Here is a 24324-nt window from a genome sequence, read left to right on the forward strand (position 1 = left end):
TTTAGGCCCTTTTTAAGCATATTTTTTACTTAGTCAAGGGCCATAAAGGCCATAACTCTGGTTTGGCTGTGTGAGATCCAAATTAAAACCCTGGTACACAACTTCCCGTGCTGAATGACAATCCTGTGACGTTTGCTGACTCTAGGTCAAATACTTTTTTAGATATGAACTACACAAATTGGACAGACAGATGGACAGACAAGGGCAACTCTAAGTGCCCCCCGCCCAACATTTTTGAGACACAGTAAGATGTAAACATTCAGATTTCTTCCCACATATTCTTACTTTCCGATAACCTTCAAGTTTGAAAGTATGCTCTATAATACTATCCTTCCCTAATCCAAGTCTGGCATGCAGACCTTCAAAGAACAAACATTTACACACAGTTCTATAAGGCAGAGAGAAACAAATCTAGTTCATTTGAGTATAAATCATGTCTATATATCATAAATGTAAAAACCATTTCCCCATTTCCTAGTGTCAACTTTTGGCTGCAATAATCAAAGCTTTTTAAAGACTGCATATACTCACATAATGCCTCAAAAGGTAATGTTCTCTGTATACTGAGAGCATCTTTCAACATGAGATCACGCATTGCCCACAATGCATCAGTGACACTACCATGGTACCCAGCTCCTTGTCCCAGCCAATGAGTTGGTAGACGTGATTCGTCAGGTACGGTTGTGTTTTCAGGTGTTGCTGTGAACGTTTTCTCCCACTCTGTGATGGTCCTATTCTCTGAATTCAACCCCTCTATATATCTGAAACATTGAAAGTAGCAAGATCTTGAATATGTTTCACACATAAAGAAGATATGAGGCTGTAAGGATGTAAGACAACTGCAGCTCCTGACAGTTCATTTATATATTTGGGTTTTACGGCGCACCAACACAGTATAGGTTATATGGCGCCAAACAGGACTACAAATTTTGGTTCCACATCTCATTTACATCGAAATAAAAACACGAGGTATGGATTCAAAACTTGCATACCTGCTGGAATCACAAAGTTACTGCAAAACCAAGTGTTAAGACCCTATTAGTCGCCTCTTACAATCATGCAAGGGTAAGGCAGTGGTTCCAATTCTTTTCATACACAGATCGTCCCAGAACCATATGGGGCAGCTTCTGACATAGAACTGTGGACACCAATTCAGGTATAGCATAATGCCCAAGGAAGACTCCTGGACCAGTCTGACCTAAAAGCCAGCTGGATAGCCAAGTACGAACACATTCAAGTATTACAGAAATCAATTCCGCTAAAAAAAATTTAACGATTTTTTCACAGAATCAAGACCCACTAACATGAACACATCTGCACTTTTGTAATAAACACTGGAAGGGTGAGAGATCTTCGTGTTCAGAAAAGTTCGTTTGAAATATCCTGACTCGCAGTGTATCAGTAACTCTGACCTCAACGTCCATAACTGGTATGTTAGTTTGACTCGCAGCCCGCCCGCTTAGCTCAGTAGGTAAGAGCGTTGGTCTACGGACCGCGGGGTCGCGAGTTCGATCCTCGGGCGGGGCGTATGTTCTCCATGACTATTTGATAAACGACATTGTGTCTGAAATCATTAGTCCTCCACCTCTGATAATTCATGTGGGGAAGTTGCCAGTTACTTGCGGAGAACAGGTTTGTACTGGTACAGAATCCAGGAACACGGTTAGGTTAACTGCCTGCCGTTACATGACTGAAATACTGTTGAAAAACGGCGTTAAACCCAAAAAAAAGAAAGAAAAGAAAGGAAGTCTCGCAGTGTATCAGTAACTCCAACCTAAACGTCCATAACTGGTATGTTAGTTCCTACCTATTCTGGTTAAAAAGTACACAGTTGGGACCTATTTACAAATGGATGGTTAAAGAAAAAAGAAACAATAATATACTAGTGAAATAAGCTTCCAGAGGTAGTGAAACAACTTGTGATAAGCCTCGGGGTGATATGAAACAACTTATTTGAGATCAGCTTTTGAGTGTAGTGGAACAACTTACTTGAAATAACTGAACAACTTATTTCAGATAAGCCTGTGAGTGTAATAAAACAACTTATCTGTGATAAAACTCCAAGGGTAGTGAGACCATTTCCTGGCTACAAACTTTAGAGTGTATTGAGCAAACTTGCTTTAGTTAAATCTATGAGTGTAATGAGAGAACTTTCTTGAGACACGCCTACAAGTTTTGTGAGACATCTTCCTCGAGATAAAACCAGAGTTGTGAGAGAAGCCTCCCAAGTGTAACTAGAAAATGCTTTTGTAAAAAAAGCAAAGCGCATGTCTCCCCCAATGCAAAGTCCTATAGGCAAGAAGTCAATAGGGGTCAGGAGCGAAAGTCAAAGAGACACTGATGGTTAGCTGCAATAGGGATCATCTACTTGGCATGTCCAGTCATCCCGCTAAATTTCAACACTCTTGGCCTAGTGGTTCTCAAGTCACTGTTCAGGCTCCTGTGACCTTGACCTTTGATCATATGACCTCAAAATAAATAGGGGTCATCTACTCTGCATGTCCAATCATCCTATTAAGTTTCAACATTGTAGGTCAAGTGGTTCTCAAGTTATTTCCAAAAAATGATTTTACATGAACAGGCCACTGTGACCTTGACCTTTAATAGACTGACCCCAAAATCAATAGGGGTCATCTACTCTGCATGTTGAATCATCCTATGAAGTTTCAACATTCTGGGTCAAGTGGTTCTCAAGTTATTGATCGGAACTGGTTATCAATGTTCAGGCCCCTGTGACCTTGACCTTTAACGGAGTGACCCCAAAAACAATAGAGGTCATTTACTCTACATGAACAATCATCCTATGAAGTTTCAACATTCTGGGTCGAGAGGTTCTCAAGTTATTGATTGGAAATGGTTTTCCATGTTCAGGCTCCTGTGACCTTGACCTTTGAGTGAACCCAAAATCGTTAGGGGTCATCTACTCTTCATGACCAATCATCCTATGAAGTTTCACTATTCTGGGTCAAGTGGTTCTCAAGTTATTGATCGGAAATGGTTTTCAATGTTCAGGCCCCTGTGACCTTGACCTTTGACGGAGTGACCCCAAAATCGTTAGGGGTCATCTACTCTTCATGACCAATCATCCTATGAAGTTTCAACATTCTGGGTCAAGTGGTTCTCAAGTTATTGATCGGAAATGGTTTTCAATGTTCAGGCCCCTGTGACCTTGACCTTTGATGGAGTGACCCCAAAATCGATAGGGGTCATCTACTGTGCATGACCAATCATCCTATGAAGTTTCAACATTCTGGGTCAAGTGGTTCTCTAGTTATTGATCGGAAATGGTTTTCAATGTTCAGGCCCGTGACCTTGACCTTTGACGGAGTGACCCCAAAATCAATAGGGGTCATCTACTCTTCATGACCAATCATCCTATGAAGTTTCAACATTCTGGGTCAAGTGGTTCTCTAGTTACTGATCGGAAATGGTTTTCAATGTTCAGGCCCCTGTGACCTTGACCTTTGACGGAGTGACCCCAAAATCAATAGGGGTCCTCTGCTCTTCATGACCAATCATCCTATGAAGTTTCAACATTCTGGGTCAAGTGGTTCTCTAGTTATTGATCGGAAATGGTTTTCAATGTTCAGGCCCCTGTGACCTTGACCTTTGACGGAGTGACCCCAAAAACAATAGGGGTCGTCTACTCCAGCAGCCCTACAATCCTATGAAGTTTGAAGGTTCTAGGTCAAATGGTTCTCCAGTTGTTGCTCGGAAATGAAGTGTGACGTACGGACGGACGGACGGAAGGACGGATGACAGGGCAAAAACAATATGTCTCCTGGGGGAGATATAATTAGTTGCTAGTAATGAGACAACTTTCCTGAGATAAGCCTACCAGTTTGTGAGACATCATACTTTAGATATGTCTTTGTGTGTAATGAACTTACTTGTATTAAGCCTCCCAGTGAAAGGAAACAATTTACTTGAGAATTTCAAAGTGTAGGGAGCCAACTAAAAGTGTAATGAGAACTTACGTGACATAAGCCTCCAAATACAGAGACAATTTACTTGAGATAAGCCTCCGCGTGTATGAGACAAAGTTCTAAAGATAAGCCTCCAAGTGTAGTGAGACAAAATACTTGAAATAAGTTTTTGAGTGCAGTAAAACAAGTTACTAGCAATAAGCCTCCGAGTGTTATGAGACTACTTGAGACAAGCCTTGAAATGTAATGAGACAACTGAATTGGGATAAGCCATCCAGTATAGTGAAACAACTAGTAATAATTGAGATAATTCTCAGAGAGTAGCGAGACAACCTTTTAATCGACTTTTAGACTTTTAGGTGCAATGTGACAACTTACTCGAGACAAGCCCCAGGGAGCAGTTAGGCAAGTTACTTGAGATAAGCAACAGAGTGTAGTTGGACAACTTACTCTGGATAAGCCTCAGAGTGTTATTATACAACTTACTTGAGATAAGCCTCCGAGTGTAATAATCTCTGTGTTCTAGGTGGTACAGTAACAAACATTGGTGAAGCTGGACGAGGTGGAGGAGGGGGTGGGGCCATCTGTTGTTGTTGCTGTTGCTGTTGGGGTTGTTGTTGGGGCTGCTGTTGTTGTTGACCTGAAGATTAAAATCATCAGATAATTATGTTAATCTTACACAAAAAACGAAGCTAAATACCTTTTAAAGATTTGTGGCATGCTAATTAATGCCAGTATATCACAGATAACAAAATTACTTTGCGTGAATCATGCAAAACTTTAGTAGTGTGAAAAGGAACAAATTAATAACAAAACTAACAAAACATAATATGTACCACATTGAACATCTATTAATTTCCAAGCTCAAAAGGATGCAAGATAAAAAAAGAACTTACATGCCCATCTCTCTTTAAAGAAAACAACTTTTTTTAAACATTAATTTCAGAAGATTAAAACTAAATTCATAAACATTTAGCAAATCAATACATGACTGTTAAAAAGTACCACTGATCTGTTACAAATTGCTTCAAATTGCATACACTTGCCATTGCAGGCGCTCAGTAAAGTACTGTACATTACAAAAAGACAGCAATGCTCAACTACTCAATGGCCTTGCCACTGAAGAAAAACACATGGAATAAAAATTCTCATATTACGAGAAAGTACAAAAGGGACAGCAACTTTGAGTCATAGAACTTACACACAAAAAAATTGCCAAAGAAGGGTCATAAAGTTGTGAAAAAGCAAAACATGGTTATGGTACCTTTGCACTGCTCAGTGAACAAGGGTGGAAAGTTTCAATCCATTCCCATTAGTAGTTACCGAGACACCAGCTTACATACAGGCTTAACCAAAAACTTTAAGGTTTTAAAAGGATCATAACTTTCAATGAAAGCAAAATAGTTATGGAACCTGTTCACTGCACTGATTATTACATTGTGTTAAAAGTTTCAATCCAATCCAGTTAGTGGGTACTGAGATACCAGCTTAGACACAAAACTTCATCAACTCAGAAAACTGATGCAGACACCGTAATGGCTGAGTGCAATAGCTCTACCCATTGAGCTGATGATAATTCAATTTTCCAAATCCTGACTTTGCTATTATCATGGACTAATTTATGTTATATTATAAAAAAATGGGATTATATAATTATTAATTCATATCAAGAATGGGATTATATAATCACATACCAGTCTGCAAATGCATATGCTGACAGGAAAGAAAAAGTTAGAAAATTTCAGTTTTCAAAATTTTTTCCTCAACTGAATGTTCTGCATTCACAGTCAATAGAATGAAATAGAATCATAAAGGACATTTAAAGCTATACTGTATCAGAACTTTAAAAGACATTAAGACAGTCATAAATCAACTGAATACACTATAGCAAAAGCAGAAGACTAAACTTGGAAATATTATACAGTAAAGTATAAACACTTATCAAAGATCAAATTAAAGTCATAAGAAAATTGTACAGAAAAAAACTGAAACAGCTCTTCCACCAACATCAAAATGCATGATTTTGTTATAGTGCATATCTGAACAAAGAAGAAAAATATACTATGAAACATGAGAAGTCCATGCAAAAAAACGACATACAGTATTTCTGACAGAGACTCTGTCAAGGCTTCCTGTTTCACAGTATCCCAGTATAATATTTCTATCTGCCATTGCTCACAAAAGCTACATCATTTGAGCCGCACCATGAGAAAACCAACATAGTGCATTTGCGACTAGCATGGATCCAGACCAGCCTACGCATCTGTGCAGTCTGGTCAGGATCTATGCTGTTCGCTTTCAAAGCCTATTGCAATTAGAGAAACTGTTAGTGCACTGCATGGATCCCGACCAGACTGTACGGATGCGCAGGCTGGTCTGGATCAATGCTGGTCGCAAAGGAACTATGTTGGTTTTCTCATGGTGCGGCTCATTTTATTACAACCCTTCCCCTGCAATTTTTAAATTCTTCATATCTTTACAATTTTTTCAATATGTGCAATTACAAATGTTTGTGAAGTAAGACCGCCAAACTCTTTCTTCTTTTTTTTTCACAGGCTCTGTGTTACAAAAACTGGTCTTGTCATTTTCCTTGCAAAAGGTTTTGTCTCAAAATATTAGCTAATTAATAAACAGTTTTGGCTAGCACTTGTCAACACATCACATGTGATACTATTGCTACAACATTGGCAGTAAAGAAATAGACCAGAGAAGAGAAATAAGAAAGAACATAGCTGCGTTACCTGTGCAAGTGTCTGTTAGTCATCCAGGCCTTTGGCAACATCTAGTTACCAACATACACACACATAATACCTACATTTTGCATTTTTATATATCTAACATTTCCAAATGTCGTTCTTAATAATACTGCAGCAGTTCATTTATTTTCTAAAACCAAATCAAGTGTTTCTTTTTTTTTTCAAAATTAATGTTTATGCTGAAATACAAACTGACAGTAGAACCCAAATGTTCTAAAATGAACCTTGTTTCCCAATATGCCATATTAGATATTACATTTTTGTGTCCTTTTTTCCCTTTGTTAATTTTACGGCACAATATATGTATATATGGGTGTATGTATGTTGATTTATGTACACAATACTACACGGTTACCTGGTTGCTGGGAGAGTACATGTGCTGGTTGGTTTACATGCATACCAGCCTGGACCATGCCGGGGTGGGGGGCGGGGCTGCTGGGGTATGGTCCCAGCTGAGCCCCTGTGTGAGGAGCCTGAGCCCCTACTGGCGGTGTCTGTCCATAGGGAATAGATGTCATACCAGGGTAAGGGGACATATTGGGTCCCATTGGTCTCATTCCTGGCCCTCCTGGAGACTGATAAAGTTGACCCTTAAAGGGCGGCCTCTGTCCATTCTGCATCATTGCTGGGCTGCCTTTCTGCCCCTGGGGTGACATGTAGGCTGCACCCATCCCGTTCATCATACCTTACAAAACCAAGCAACATACAAAAATCAAACAAAATGCAAACCAACAAATAACAAATTTAACAAATATACACAAAAACATCTGGGGATACATGCTTAACAAAAAGGTTTTCTATATAAAATTTACTCTTTCAAAGTAACTTCTAATACAACAATTTTGAAATTAGTACGAAAATCAAACAAAAGAACGAGACAAATGTCCTGTAAAAAGCTTTAACTGACAATAATATTAAACATAATAAAATCTGTGTCAAAAGACAACCAGCATGCAAAAATGGTCCCATAAAATAGCTCATCTGAGTATCTTTAATAAAGAGCTTGTTGTTTTTTTGCAAATTCACCACTAAGTCCTTACACATTCTTTCATACAGAAAAGGAAGTAGTTTTCTTTCCCCCCTAAAAAATCTGAACCATACTCGGTCTTCAGTTATACATGTTTGGTGAACCAGATGTCATGACTCATAAAGAACTAGACTTTTTTTTTGTCTCCCATCACATACCATGCAGAAACTGTAAAATGCCACAAATTAAGGGCAACAACTCAAGGGAAAATCACTAAACCATAACATTCCAAACATATACTCAACTAGGCTTGGCAGTGGTAACTCCTGTGTAAGGGATATTACCAAAATATAAAATTTGACAAATAAAAGGCCATAACTCCCCTGAAAATCACTCAACTGAAATATGTGGACAACATATGTTAATAACACTTGGGACTGATCATTCTTGTTAGGTTTGGTGGAAATCCTCCCTTGTTTGTAAGAGAAGTGGCTAAAACATCATAAAATTTGATGAATCAAGGGCCATAACTCTGCTGAAAACACACCAAACCAAAATATGTCAATGACGAGCACAACTAAATTTGGAAATGACCACTTTGTGAAGTGTGGTGTAATTCCATCAGTATCAGCTGTTGCCAGACAAGGTAAAATACAATAAATCAAGGGCCATTACTCCATGGTAAATCACTGAACCAGAATATACTGATAATATGTACAATGAAATTATCACTTCTGTAAGGTTTGGTGAAAGTTTGCCTTATAATATAACAGAAGTGGCCAAAACATTATTAAATTTGATGAATCAAGGGCCATAAATCTGCTGAAAATCATCGTACAGGAAAATGCCGACAATATGCACAACTAGATTTAGCAATGATTACTTTTTTTAAGTTTGGTGTAAATCTATCCAGTGTTGTCTGAGGAGTTGTTTGGACAAACATAGTGACATACATACAGACAGCACTAAATCAATATGTCTCCCCAACTACATGTAGGAGATATAATAAATATGCAAAACTACCTAAAAAGTTTAATTAAAGTTTAATTAGACTAAGATACACATCTTAATCTTTAGATTTTTAGATGCATTTTTGGTTATATACTACATCCCAAAAGTTTGCACGAGTAATAAACCAACGGGATGAAATATCAAGATAAGATGAGATAAAGATAGAACACCAAAGCTCAAATGAACTAAAATTATATCAAAGCTTAGATGAGCTTAAATTACACCAAAGTTCAGATGACGTCCAACGAACTAAAATTACACAAAAGCTCAGATGAGCTAAAATTATACCAAATCTCAGATGCACTAAAGCTTGTACATAACAATTAACAAGAGTAACTTCAAACAAGCATGCTTTAAGTCTCTGGAAACTCAAACCACAATTCCCTCTAAGATATGCACCAATCTATTTTTTTTTTTTTTTTTGGATTTAATGTCACACCGACACATGATAGGTCATATGGCGACTGCACCAATCTATGGATCTTTCCATATGGTAGAGTTAAAACTGCATAAGCAGCCACCTGTATTAAGCAGGCAGTCAGCTGACTTCCAAAACTGATGTTTTTTTTGTTGTTTTTTAATTTCACCTTGACTTAAGCCATCACCTGTGTGAAACAGCTAGAATGTGTCACATTCCTGGCTGGTTACTTAATGTAAGACTGACTGTGTATCTGTCATTCAAAAAATATACATTCAACCAGACAATATTCAATGGAAATATCAATTTGGTATGGCTTCAATTTCTTCTTAATATGATGCAAAAGCTTCATAGGGTTTGTCATTGTATCTTTATAAAAGGTGAATACAATACTTTACTGTTTTTCAAATATCTTTATAAAAGGTGAACACAATACTAAACTGTTTTTCAAATATCTTTATAAAAGCTGAATACAATACTTTACTGTTTTTCAAATATCTTTATAAAAGGTGAACACAATACTAAACTGTTTTTCAAATATCTTTATAAAAGGCGAATACAATACACATGTATATTGCTGATAAAACAGCAGAGGGCTACAAATAACATACATGTTAAGGTACAGAAAATAGGTCTTAAGAAAATAAGTAATGACAGAAAACTGGTATTTGTATAGTACAACATGATATAACAAGAGCTGTCAGAGGACAGCAACGCTCGACTATTCAACAGCCTTGTAAATTGAATGAATACAAAAGTTGAAAAAGGGGCATAATTTTGTAAAATGCAAAGTAGAGTTATTGAACCTCTGCACTGCATGTCAAATCATGACAGTTAACATGTGTGTGAAGTTTCAATCCTTTCCTATAGTGGATACTGAGATACCAGCTTACAAACAAAAACATAACCAAAAGCTGCTAAGTCGAAAAAGGGGCATAATTTTGAAAAAACAAAACAAAGTAGAGTTATGGGACTTGCTTAGTGCATGTCAGATCATGACAGTGAACAAGTATGTGAAGTTTCAATCCATTCCCATTAGTAAGTACTGAGATACCAGCTTACATACAAAACCTTAACCAAACATACAAAATCTTAACCAAAAATTTCTAAGTCGAAAAAGGGGCATAATTTTGTAAACAAGAGCTGTCTCCATAGGAAAACACATGCCCCCGATGGCACTTTGAATGAATAGTTATGGCCGATGTTAGAGTTTAGGACCTTTGACCTATGGAGCTGGGTCTTGCGCGCGACACGTCGTCTTACTGTGTCACACATTCATGCGTAGTTATTTTAAAATCCATGCATGGATGACAAAGATATGGACCGGACACGCCCATCAATGCACTATCATGAAAAATGACCTTGACCTTTGAGCTACAGAGCTGGGTCTTGCGCATGACACGTCGTCTTACTGTGGTACACATTCAAGCCAAGTTATTTGAAAATCCATCCATGGATGACAAAGATATGGACCGGACACGCCAATCAATGCACTATCCTTTAAAGTCTAAGTGTGACCTTGACCTTTGAGCTACGGATCTGGGTCTTGCGCGCAACACGTCGTCTTACTGTGGTACACATTCATGCCAAGTTATTTGAAAATCCATCCATCGATGACAAAGATATGGACCGGACACGCCCATCAATGCACTATCCTTTAATGTCTAAGTGTGACCTTGACCTTTGAGCTACGGACCTGGGTCTTGCGCACGCCACGTCGTCTTACTGTGGTACACATTCATGCCAAGTTATTTGAAAATCCATCCATCGATGACAAAGATATGGACCGGACACAAAAATTGCGGACAGACTGACAGACCGACAGACGGTTCAAAAACTATATGCCTCCCTTCGGGGGCATAAAAAGCAAAACAGAGTTATGAAACCTGTGCAATGTAAGTCCATTTATCACAGTAAATAAGTGTGTGCAGTTTCAATCCATTCCCACAAGTGGTTACTGAGATACCAGCTTACATACAAAACCTTAACCAAATCGGGACGCCGACGCCAACAAGGACGCAGACGCGGACGCAGAGCCGACACATGGGCGAGTCCAATAGCTCTACTATTCTACGAATAGTCAAGCTAAAAATCTTCTGACTATATATATACAAACAGACTGAAATACAGTAAAACACCGCTTGCTCGAGGTCGCAAGAGGATGGGCAAAATGCTCCAGTTATCCATGGTTTCGAGCGACCCGAACATTGACCAACATAAGATGAAAATTGAAGTTTGTTTTACCTATACCAATTGTCATTGGGACCATTCGCAGAGTAAACGATGTAATAACAACATAGTTGTAACTTTTGCAAAAGAATGTATTACAAACATTACATATGATAGATGTTTCAATACGTAATTTGTAAATGGCACATGTGAAGAAACAACTAGGACGTTTTATTTTTATTTATCAACAAGTGCATATCAAAATTATCGTCTCAAATTTATGAAAATGCTATATTATTTCCTTCATTTGCATGCAAACAACTGTTGATTAAAATACTAAAATCTTGTAACAATCTTCTCGGATCCACAGAAAAGAAGTTTTAAGTAATGAGTAATTCATCTATATCTCATTCTTATCAATAAAACTTTTCTTCAACCTTTTATCAATAATTAATCTCATTATCAGATCAAATATACCAACAGACAAACATTTAGGATAGTTGTGGAATAGACCATGCCATTCTCATGGTGTGTGGAAATTTTTTGATTAACCGATACATTCTGACCACTGAAGGAGTGAAAAATTTTGACATCTCTGCTCGAGTTTGCGAGAAGCAACAAAGAGAAAATTAATACACAGGGACCGGATGTTATGCTCGAGCGATCGAGTTATTGATGCTCGACCCAGCCATGGTAATTTCACATAGAAAATAGGAAATCGGCCGGGACCACATGAATTGCTTGAGCGAGCGGTGTTTCACTGTATACAAATGAGGTACTGATCTGAAAACTGCAGTGTGGTTAATGGTGGTGGAAAACCTCAGGTGGCAGTACAGGCCTTATTTTGGACACAACATTGGCTAAGTGGGAATGCCAACCTTCAGCATAACAGCTGAGTAGTTTTCCCTCATGAAAATTTTCCATACACTGTCAAGCTACATCAACAGTACAACTAACTGAAAGTCAACAACCTTAACCATTCGGCAAGAGAACCTGCCTACTGCCAACTTTTTCATCCCTACATAATCTTGAAACAGTTCTGTTTTTTCCATACTGAACCATCTTTTATTTCAAGACAGTACTATTCGTTTCCTAAAATCATGCTGCGCCATATGCCTAGTGTTATAAAACAAAGCAAGCTTTAGTATGCTTATTAGTATAAAAACCAAACCATTTAACATCATTATTACTTAGTTAGTTTTCTGTATACACTGAACCCTGCACTATGTTTATTACAAGTTAGGATTGCATGCATATAATAAAAATACTGGCAAAAGATTTACAAAGCAACTGAAATTCTATATATATATAAAAAAACATGTTACTGAAAAAAAGTCTTTATTCAAATGTAAAAGTTGTTTATGGGAGTCTGCATAGTCATTTTAAGCCATTCAGATGCTTCATAAATCTTAGCCATTTTTACCGCAACAATGCTTTGTTACCTGGGTGCTGGGGGTGCAAAGGAGCAAACTGGCCCCCAGGGGATGGGGCATAGGGTCCACCATATGGCCCTGGGGAGGGTGAATACCCCTGAGGTGGAACATTATAGCCCGAATAATATCCTGGGTATCCTAGTATTATATCAAATGCAGATTAGAAATCACAATATGCAGAACAAATTAAACAAGAAAAGTGTCCGTAGAATATGAATGCCTCTGCTTTGTCATGTTAGGTAATAGAAGTGTGTTTTCTGTAAGGGCACTCTGACAGTATAATATTAAGATAATCCCCTAAAAATGACCTTGACTTTTGAGCGATGGATTAACATACTAATTTAATGTTTTAATGTTAATGCACAACTATTGCATATACTAAATGTTATAGACCAGACTAACCAATCCATGCATATAAAAGACTGGACAAGAAAAATGACATAAAATCTTCAACGTTGATCTTTAAAGTTAGAAACTAGATCAGAACAAGAGTGCCAGAATGTCACAATATACGCCCGTCACAGCAAATTTCTTTACACTAGCTCCTGTATTTGCAAATAGAATTTAATTTTGTGGTTGTTTACAATGATTTTTTTTTGTAATTATTACAAGTAATTCTTTTGTTTTTCTAAGTCCACAAAAAAAACTCCTTACCAGGTAGAGATACCTTAAAATACATCTAAAATTTGAAAGTAACATCTATGTTGTACCACAGAAAAGTGGTCTTGACTTTTCTCTATGGTCAATTATAACAAGAGGACCATGATGGTCCTGAATCGCTCACCTGTTCCTACATGACCCAGTTTTGAGTATGATGTCGTTTTTTCTATTATTTGACATAGTGACCTAGTTTTTGAGCTCATGTGACCCAGTTTTAAACTTGACCTAGATATTATCAAGATAAAAATTCTGACCAATTTTCATGAAAAATATGGTCTCTAGAGAGGTCACAAGGTTTTTCTATTATTTGACCTATTGACCTAGTTTTCGAAGGTAAACCTGTGACCCTGTTTTGAACTTTACCTAGATATCATCAAGATGAACATTCTCATCAATTTTCATGAAGATCTCATGAAAAATATGGCCTCTAGAGAGGTCACAAGGTTTTTCTATTTTTATACCTACTGGTCTAGTTTTTGACCGCATGTGACCCAGTTTCGAAACTGATCTAGATATCCTCAAGGTGAACATTCAGATCAATTTTCATGCAGATCCAATGAAAAATATGGCCTGTAGAGAGGTCAAAAGATTTTTCTAATTTTAGACCTACTGACCTAGTTTTTGACCGCAGTTGACCCAGTTTCAAACTTGACCTAGATATCATCAAGATGAACATTCAGACCAACTTTCATACAGATCGCATGAAAAGTATGGCCTCTAGAGAGGTCACAAAGTTTTTTTATTATTTGACCTACTGACCTAGTTTTTAAGGCACGTGACCCAGTTTCAAACTTGACCTAGATATCATCAAGGTGAACATTCTGACCAATTTTCATGAAGATCCATTCAAGGGTATGGCCTCTAGAGAGGTCACAAGTTTTTTCTATTTTAAGAACTACTGACCTAGTTTTTGATCGCAGTTGACCCAGTTTCAAACTTGACCTATATATCATCAAGATAAATATTCAGACCAACTTTTATACAGATCCCATGAAAAATATGGCCTCTAGAGAGGTCACAACGTTTTTTCATTATTTGACCTTCTGACCTACTTTTTGATGGCACGTGCCCCACTTTCGAACTTGACCTAGATATCATCAAGATGAACATTCTGACCAATTTTTATGGAGATCCATTCACAAGTATGGCCTCTAGAGAGGTCACAAGGTTTTTCTATTTTTAGACCTACTGACCTAGTTTTTGACTGCACATGATCCTGTTTCGAACTTGACCTAGATATCATCAAGATAAACATTCAGACCAACTTTCATACAGATCCCATGAAAAATATGGCCTTTAGAGAGGTCACAAGGTTTTTCTATTATCTGACCTACTGACCTAGTTTTTGATGGCACGTGACCCACTTTCGAACTTGACCTAGATATCATCAAGATGAACATTCAGACCAACTTTCATACAGATCCCATGAAAAATATGGCCTTTAGAGAGGTCACAAGCTTTTTCTATTATTTGACCTACAGACCTAGTTTTTGAGGGCACGTGACCCAGTTTCAAACTTGACCTAGATATCATCAAGGTGAACGTTCTGACCAATTTTCATGAAGATCTTGTGAAATATATGGCCTCTAGAGAGGTCACAAGGTTTTTCTATTTTTAGACCTACTGACCTAGTTTTGGACTGCACATGACCCAGTTTCAAACTTGACCTAGATATCATCAAGGTGAACGTTCTGAACAATTTTCATGAAGATCTTGTGAAATATATGGCCTCTAGAGAGGTCACACGGTTTTTCTATTTTTAGACCTACTAACCTAGTTTTGGACTGCACATGACCCAGTTTCGAACTTGACCTAGATATCATCAAGGTGAACATTCTAACCAATTTTCATGAAGATCTCATGAAATATATGGCCTCTAGAGAGGTCACAATGTTTTTCTATTTTTAGACCTACTGACCTAGTTTTTGACCGCACATGAACCAGTTTCGAACTTGACCTAGATATCATCAAGATGTACATTCAGACCAACTTTCATACAGATCCCATGAAAAATATGGCCTTTAGAAAGGTCACAAGGTTTTTCTATTATTTGACCTACTGACCTAGTTTTTGAAGGCACATGACCCAGTTTCAAACCCGACCTAGATATCATCAAGGTGAATGTTCTGACCAATTTTCATGAAGATCTCGTGAAATATATGGCCTCTGGAGAGGTCACAAGGTTTTTCTATTTTTAGACCTACTGACCTAGTTTTGAACCGCACATGACCCAGTTTCGAACCTGACCTAGATATCATCAAGGTGAACATTCTGACCAATATTCATAAAGATCCCATGAAAAATGTGACCTCTAGAGTGGTCACAAGCAAAAGTTTACGCACGCACGCACAGACTGACGATGGACGCTGAGTGATCACAAAAGCTCACCTTGTCACCTTGTGACAGGTGAGCTAAAAAAAGTTACAATGCAAGTTACGGTATTTATAGTAACAACTAAAGGAAGTTAATCTTAAAAAAATTGTAAATCCACACAAAAATCCTTACCAGATAGAGATAGGTCAAAATACACCTCAAAATTGGATGTAACATGCATGTTGTACTACAGAAATGTGGTCTCCATTTTTCCCTATGACTAGTAATGAAAAATTTACAATATAAGCTATTTATAGTAACAACAAAGGGAAGTAATTCTAAAGGGGCATGACACTCCATTACATGATGGTGTACAATTGAGCCAAGTTACATCAAAATCCCTCCATGCATGAAGAAGAAATGCTACGGACAAAGTCATTCTTGTATCTGACATTTGGCCTCTAAGTGTGACCTTGACCTTAGACCTAGGGACCTGGTTTTTGCGCATGACACTCCGTCTCGCGATGGTGAACAATTGTGCCAAGTTTCATCAAAATCCCTCCATGCATGAAGAAGATAATGCTCCGGACAAAGTTTTTATTCTTGTATCCTTTGTGACCTTGACCTTAGACCTAGGGGCCTGTTTCTTGCGCAAGACACTCCGTCTCGTGATGTTGAACAATTGTGCCAAGTTTCATCAAAATCCCTCCATGCATGAAAAAGATATGCTCCCGACAAAGTTTTTATTCTTGTATCCTTTGTGACCTTGACCTTAGACCTAGGGACCTGGTTCTTGCGCAAGGCACTCCGTCTCATGATGGTGAACAATTGTGCCAAGTTACACATAGATACACATAAACAGAGGCACAAAAAATCAGCACACTAAAGAACAATGTCAAACATGCTCCTATCACATAAAACATTTATTAAATACCTACTGATACATACACATAATTCTTAAAACAAGACACATCTACAAGTTATAACAACACAAATTTTATAGATTATTAACACTTCATAGATCATTTGCCCAGATAAGACTTTAGTCAGTGTTTTAGATATTTGAAGGCAGTAAATCTACATTTCAGTAGGTATTTCCAGTACTTTCTTGTTCTCCTCAACTTAAGTACCAAACAATTCCCCTGCATGGACCTATGAGAATGCTTCAAGTACCAAACAATTCCCCTGCATGGACCTATGAGAATGCTTCAAGTACCAAACAATATCCCCGCAAGAACCAATGAAAATGATTTTATTTCAATGTTAACAGTTACTCCTCATATAAGGATAAAAAATTCTAGGCTTTTCCTATTGTAGTTACAGTATGTTCTTGAACAACTATCCAGCAGAAAGTGGCTGATTTAGCAGAAATAGATTGGCCTACAAACATTGTGCTTTCAACTTGTACACTATGTTAACACACATTTACCCAGTACAAGGTGCTTACAAGCTTAAATAATAATAATGCTGAGTGCACTAGTGTCTTACAGTTGGTTATTTCACAATATCTCGTGTTAAATACAGTGTTAGCTTCTAGATATAGTAATGCTACTTCACAATACAACATCAGGAAGGATTTCATTCCATAAGAAATTTGATCACTTTTAGTCACAACAACAAAACTTTAGGTCATATGGCGTGTTTCGTGATGTAAATTTGGAAGCCTACTCAAAAGGCCTGTTCAGACACAACTTCTGGCTAGGGCAGGGTTCTGAGTTAAAATCAAACTTCCACAAGCTATCAGCAGAAAATTAACTATTCTATGTAATGTATATACAATGTTCTTACTCTGCAACAGCCAGTGCTTGAATACTTTCTTCTAAGACTGTCTAGAGGGAAAGATTTTATGCTGCTAAAAATCCATTGTAACTGCAAGAAATAAACACTGGCAGCTGGATACAGTCCTCACAGCCTATCAAAATATTTAGCTGACAACTTCTAGATAGCTTGTCTAAAGCTACTGAACTACCTTGACAGGTATAGTTAACGTGTACAATCGCCACAGTCAAAAATAACTACTGAAACATAATAACACCAACCTTGCTGCGCAGGAGTGCTGGGTCTGGGACTCTCCGCTGGGGTGGCATGTTGTTGTTGTTGTGGCTGTTGCTGCTGCAGTGTCATGTTGAAAGCCCTCTCAGCGTCGGCCTGTTTGGCCTGCTGCTCCTCGGCAATCCTACGAGCCTTATCCTCGTATTTCTCCTTCTCCTCTTTCTCCAAGTTCCTCCACTACAATAACACAGTGGTACCATCAAAAAGCAGGCCGAAATAATACAGAACACAAAACATTCAGCCGTTCTTCACTTACAGAATAATATATAGCAGAATCATATTCAATATATTTATGACAAAGATGTTATAAACCTGAGAAATCATTTCACAAGGGCATAGCCTAAATGAATTATTCAACACGGCATATAACCAATTTGGAGTTTTTATGAAAACAAGCAAATTCAGTAAATTGTTAACCCCTGGCAAACGTAATAGAGGTTTCATCCTTAAATAGTTTTAGTAATGAAATTCTAATGCTTAGCTACTTGGTTTATGTTGGAATTTAAAGATTTTAAAACAATTAAAGGTCAATAACTCTTAAAGTTAGTCAAGATATCCTGACAAAAGTTGCATGTGCACAACTGCCCTACAGTGTGGGAATTTATGAATATTAAAATAGTGAAAGGGCACTATGCAGTCACTGAGAACTTGATGAATCTTGGATACAGTCAAAAATTCTTACTTTTTCCCAAATGAAAGGGAAAAACTCTTACTTTTCTTAGTCAAGCGAGATAATACTACCTGTGGGCAAAGGCCATGTGCTAACTAGAAATTGCTTTTGTAAAAAAGCACGTCTCCCCCAATGCAAAGTCCCAGAAGTCAATAGGGGTCAGGAGTGAAAGTCAAAGAGACACTGATGGTTGGCTGCAATAGGGATCATCTACTTGGCATGTCCAGTCATCCTACTAAGTTTCAACACTCTAGGCCTAGGGATTCTCAAGCCACTGTTCAGGCTCCTGTGTCCTTGACCCAAAATAAATAGGGGTCATCTACTCTGCATGTCCAAATCATCCTATTAAGTTTCAACATTCTAGGTAAAGTGGTTCTCGAGTTATTTTCCGGAAATGATTTTACATATACCGGCCCCTGTGACCTTGATCTTTAATAGACTGACCAAAAAATCAATAAGGGTCATCTACTCTGCATGACCAATCATCCTATGAAGTTTCAACATTCTGGATCAAGTGGTTCTCAAGTTATTGATCGGAAATGGTTTTCCATGTTCAAGCTCCTGTGACCTTGACCTTTAACAGAGTGACCCCAAAATCGATAGGGGTCATCTACTCTGCGTGTTCAATCATCCTATGAAGTTTCAACATTCTGGATCAAGAGGTTCTCAAGTTATTGATCAGAAATGGTTATCAATGTTCAGGCCCCTGTGACCTTGACCTTTAACAGAGTGACCTCAAAAACAATATGGGTCATTTACTCTGCAGGAACAATCATCCTATGAAGTTTCAACATTCTGGGTCGATGGGTTCTCAAGTTATTGATCGGAAACGGTTTTCCATGTTCAGGCCCCTGTGACCTTGACCTTTAACAGAGTGACCCCAAAATCGACAGGGGTCATCTACTCTGCATGACCAATCATCCTATTAAGTTTCAACATTCTGAGTCAAGTGGTTCTCGAGTTATTGATCGGAAACGGTTTTCCATGTTCAGTCCCCTGTGACCTTGACCTTTAACAGTGACCCCAAAATCGATAGGGGTCATCTACTCTGCATGACCAATCATCCTATGAAGTTTCAACATTCTGGGTCAAGTGGTACTCAAGTTATTGATCGGAAATGGTTTTCAATGTTCAGGTCCCTGTGACCTTGACCTTTGATGGAGTGACCCCGAAAACAATAGGGGTCATCTACACTACATGACCAATCATCCTATGAAGTTTCAACATTCTGGGTCAAGTGGTTCTCTAGTTATTGATCGGGAATGGTTTTCAATGTTCAGGCCCCTGTGACCTTGACCTTTGACGGAGTGACCCCAAAAACAACAGGGGTCGTCTACTCCAGCAGCCCTACAACCCTATGAAGTTTGAAGGTTCTAGATCAAATGGTTCTCCAGTTATTGATCGGAAATGAAGTGTGATGTATGGGCGGACGGACGGACAGACAGACAGACAAGGCAAAAACAATGTCTCCCCCAGAGGTGGGGGGAGACATAATTAATAATCATTTGAGATCTGATGATTCTAGCTAAAAAACTTTTTTGATAATAAGCATTTTCAATTTTGGACGGATGGAGGCACAAACAGCAGGACAGACATGTTGCCTTTGGCAGGGGGGGAAATACAATACAATTCTCTTTATTAGAATGTTTCAAAAGAAGTCTACACATTCGTAATAAATTTCATTCTTTCGTAAGTTCTTAATAAATTTATAATTTCTCCACTGTAAAAGATCAAGTTGGCATATATCATGTCAAAACTGACAACTCCATGTAGAAGAAGAGTGCCAGACTGTCACAAAATACGCCCCTTGGATGAAAACTGTTCAAAGGCTAAATAGGCAGTTTTTCAAGTAATTCAAGGACCATAATCCAAGTGTGCCTGAGGCGATTTGGTTGGTTACTGAACCTGGCCGAGATATTATGCCCACATTGTCAGCAAGTTTGGTGAAGATTGGATGGAAACTGTTACACTTAGAGAGCGGACAAGGCTAAATAGGTAATTCAAGGGCCATAATCCAGAAGTGCCTGGGGCAATTTTGGTGGTTATCGAACTTGGCCGAGATAGTATGTCCACAAACATTGTCAGCAAGTTTGGTGAAGATCTGATGAAAACTGTTCGACTTGTAGAGAGCGGACTTACTTTGGACGCCAACCTCCGCCCGCTCGCCAGCCTGCCATGGGTGTTCATATAATATGGCCCGCTCTTTCAGAGATGGACATATAAAAAGTTAACACTGTGTAGCACCTTTTTACCGTGTAACAATGCCTATCTTTTTACTATACACATATACAGTAGTTCTAGTGAAAATGCTGTTAAGAAAACTGGTGTTACCTCCCTTTTTTCAAACACTTCCGTAAAAGAACACTGCAAGGAAGCCTAAAGGCGTTATGAAATCAAGGTACAGGAAGCTTATATTATATATGAACCTATATAGCTCTACATATAAAACAATGAAATGCTAACATCTAGGCTTGTAAATATTTTCAAAGCATTAACAATTCTATCTTATAAAAGCCAAGAGCATTTTATAAATAATGCTGGAAAAAAATCTACTCTAACACATACAACATTCTGCGCATTCCAAGGTCTATACTCAGTGAAAATAACATCATACAACACAAAAATCATGCCATCATTCACTGATGTTTCAATCATACAGTATTGAGCAATAAGCTTTTCTTAACACTAATTTGGGATGAACAGTTTAAAATAACATTACTTTCTTTTCTCTTCTGAGAATCAAATATATATACATCAGATCTTACAGCTATCATACGTAAGTGGAAAGCGGAAGTTCTAATAAAATACCACTGTTGCTTGCTATATTTTTTTTTAAGTTATTTTTTCTTAAGTATGTCATACAATGTTAATCTACAGTATCTGATGGAATAAAAAAATTTGTAACACCTGATCTACCATATTAAAAGACTTTAGACTTTCTGTTTTGACTGGTGACTAACTCTTTATATAATTTTGATTTCTAGTCAATTTCACAGTCATTAGATTGGGAGAGGAGAGAAAGAAAAATGAACCATTCAAATATTTTAAACAAAAACAAAGGCATTAGGAAGGTTATTATCACTTGGGATAATGAAATGACAATATTACAACACCAAGAGACAATGATGAAGAAAATAAAGTGTACAAGACAGTATAATACCAGTATACAGGTGCACCAAAACAAGATTCAGTGAATACCTTAAAGCAGTCAAAACTTGTCAAGACTGTACTCATACACAATAACCCAGTTTTTCTTTGCACCCAAACAACCCAGCAGAAAATAAAAATTTGGAAAAATAAAAGATAGAAAGTGACTGTATCAAATAAATCTTAAAGACATTAACCTTTTTTTCATGCAGAACCAATAAGTTTCTGTAGCCCTAAGGCATGTTAAAGATTAAACATGCAGTAACAGTTCCCAGAGGTTGTGAAAAAATACACTTAATGTTGAAAGTATTGCTTAAACGAATCCAAGCACTTATTTCTAAGTAACTTCATTCTGCCAATTCAATGACAACGAAAGCTAGCAAATTCAAGCGATTTCCAATTTTATTCAGACTTACATATCTATTACCATAAAGGACATCTTTACCTGTATTCCTACCATCCGACTTATCTCTCCAAATGTGTAATGATTTTTGCCTTCTTCAGTCAATTTCCGTCTAAAATCGCCAGAAAACAAGACAAAGCCACTCGGATATCGTTTAGCTCGCACCTATAAAATGAGTAAACCAACATGCAAAATAAAAATAGGTTCAGGGTCAAACACACTTTTTCCTATCGTTCCCATGGAAACTAGAAACCACAGTGTTTCAGCAGCTGAAAATTTGTTGACATAAATTTTCATTTCCACAGAAACAGAACTGACTGATTTGCCTTTGAGCTATATGAAAAGCAATTTCAAAATGAAAAGAAAAAATATGGCACAAAACAGAATTACTAGAATGTTTTTTTAAATATATGTAAGTTCAAAAAGTACTTTAAAATTAATTTTTCTGGATTTAAAAAAATACAAGGGCCCCCAGAAAAATCAATCAGTTGTGTTTGACCCAATGGAAAAAGCAAACAAAATAAATAAATCATGCTTCATGCCCGCTATGATGGTGAAAACAGCTTGGTTGCTATGACAACATGTTACTATGACGACAATATCACATGACCAGGACAACAGCCAATACAGTACCTTCCCACCAACAAGACGACTGATTTCACCGAAATTGCATTCTGGGTTTTCTTGTTGTACAATTTTACGAAATTCTCCAGAAAACACAATGTAGCCACTAATTTGTGTCCGTTTATCTTTGTTTTTGTCTCGCCAATTCATACCTTTACCCTAAAACAAACATATTTACCTATTAACATTTTATATATCTTTTTAAAAAAAACCATTAGCCTGCTAAATTTCTAAAAATGACTAGTCCATCATTCAATTTGGGCAATACCAATTATCATTGGAAGGGGTGTTTATTGAAAATTTACTGACCGAACAGTGAACAGTGCAGACCATGATCAACCTGGACAGACGTACAGGCTGATTTTGGTCTGCGTTGGTCGCAAAGGCAGAATCACTTGCTGCCAGCAGGCTAAAGGTCAATAGATAATCCTTGAATGCAGAAATGCAAAGTCTGGTTAAAAACTGACAAGCAATTTTCGAATTACATTCACTTATCTTAGTATTTTTTTGTACAAAGTTTTCACACAAACTGGTGATTCTATTGTTGTTGACATGCATATCTCTTACATCTTGGCTTATCTTTAGTTCTTAACATCTGTTTTTAAAACCAGACAATACATAAATATTTATGCACCTTAAGTTACCTTGACCAAAACTTAAGAGGACATCTGAAAGGAAAAACATCTTCACACAAACTATTCAAACATCTACAAATTTACACAAGACTAAGAAATGCATTAACTGTCATAATAAATGACAATATACTAAATTTTATAACTTTTAACAATATTTCAAAGGCAAGATAATGTAACATATTTTATACTTCAAAATAATGCAAAGCCAAGAATTTCTACATACTTCAGCTTAGTGTACTTTAAAAGAATGCAGTGTTTAACCATTTAAAAAACTAAGGGCTTTACATGCACTGATGCAATTTTCAAAGTAATTTTTTGCACAATTTTTAAGCACTTTAAACTGAACAAAAATTTCTATCCTCAATAACATTCAACAAATTGCTATCCTAAACACACTGTAATACACATAATATATAAATTCTGTTTCAAGCATGTTATTTTTAATACACAAGGCCTGCACTTCAGCCCTTTCCTGCAATTCTTTATCTAACTAGTTTTTCATAATACAGATATCTAAAATATTAGTAGGGTGGATTTATAATCAAAACTTTTACCAGGAGGAAAAGCTTCAATTTTAAGTTCTTTGTTTTGTTTTCAATGTAGTGCCATTTTCAACAAAATTTCAGTTATGAAATGACGGGTAGTTAACCAGAGTTTCTGTATTCTGTACCAGTACTAACATGTTCTCCACAAGTAACTGCCAATTTCTCCACATGAATCAGAAGTGAAGGATGAAATAATTTTTGATACAATGTCTTTTATCAATCTGTCATGGAGAACATATGTGCCGCTCTTGAACAGAACTCAATCCCGCGAACTGTGTAGTGTAGAACTGTGCTATCACTATTTAGCTCAGCCAACAGACATTTTTCTGCTTATTAATGTAATGTGGGGTTTTTTAACTGTAGAAATAGTAATGCCTTCTTTTCAAAGAAATTCTTGTAAAATTCTTATTGTCTGTTTGATGAGTTAAAATTTTAGTTATCTCCCTTCTGTTCATGTATTCAATTGAGCAGTAACTGTGACTATAAAGGGAGGTAAATACAAATAAAGGGTGATAAATATAACTTCCTCCTGGTACTGCAAACTATGACAGTAACATAAATCTACTTAACACACTGTAACATAGGTTATATAAGA

The 24324-nt window shown here is 37.2% G+C and overlaps 2 protein-coding genes across 26 annotated transcripts in view; one reads left to right on the plus strand and one right to left on the minus strand.

Annotated features, from left to right (window-relative positions):
* The window catches only part of LOC123528430 (ectopic P granules protein 5 homolog), a 307990-nt gene that overhangs the window by 120679 nt on the left and 162987 nt on the right, over nt 1-24324 (plus strand). The gene's annotated exons all lie outside the window — the stretch shown is intronic.
* Nucleotides 1-24324, minus strand: part of LOC123528557 (protein polybromo-1-like) — a 100475-nt gene that overhangs the window by 4269 nt on the left and 71882 nt on the right. For 15 of the 22 annotated variants that reach the window (XM_053522079.1, XM_053522071.1, XM_053522074.1 and 12 more), the window contains 6 exons: nt 22559-22708; nt 17693-17882; nt 12690-12818; nt 7038-7367; nt 4413-4566; nt 532-761 (listed from right to left, as the gene is read on the minus strand). In XM_053522079.1, the coding sequence (XP_053378054.1) occupies nt 532-761; nt 4413-4566; nt 7038-7367; nt 12690-12818; nt 17693-17882; nt 22559-22708 (1183 nt within the window). Of the gene's footprint in view, nt 1-531; nt 762-4412; nt 4567-7037; nt 7368-12689; nt 12819-17692; nt 17883-21967; nt 22091-22558; nt 22709-24324 lie in introns of all 22 variants that reach the window. The other 7 variants (XM_053522081.1, XM_053522078.1, XM_053522068.1 and 4 more) reach the window with 5 other exon arrangements.

Source organism: Mercenaria mercenaria, chromosome 13, assembly GCF_021730395.1.
Source record: "Mercenaria mercenaria strain notata chromosome 13, MADL_Memer_1, whole genome shotgun sequence".
Lineage (NCBI taxonomy): Eukaryota > Metazoa > Mollusca > Bivalvia > Venerida > Veneridae > Mercenaria > Mercenaria mercenaria.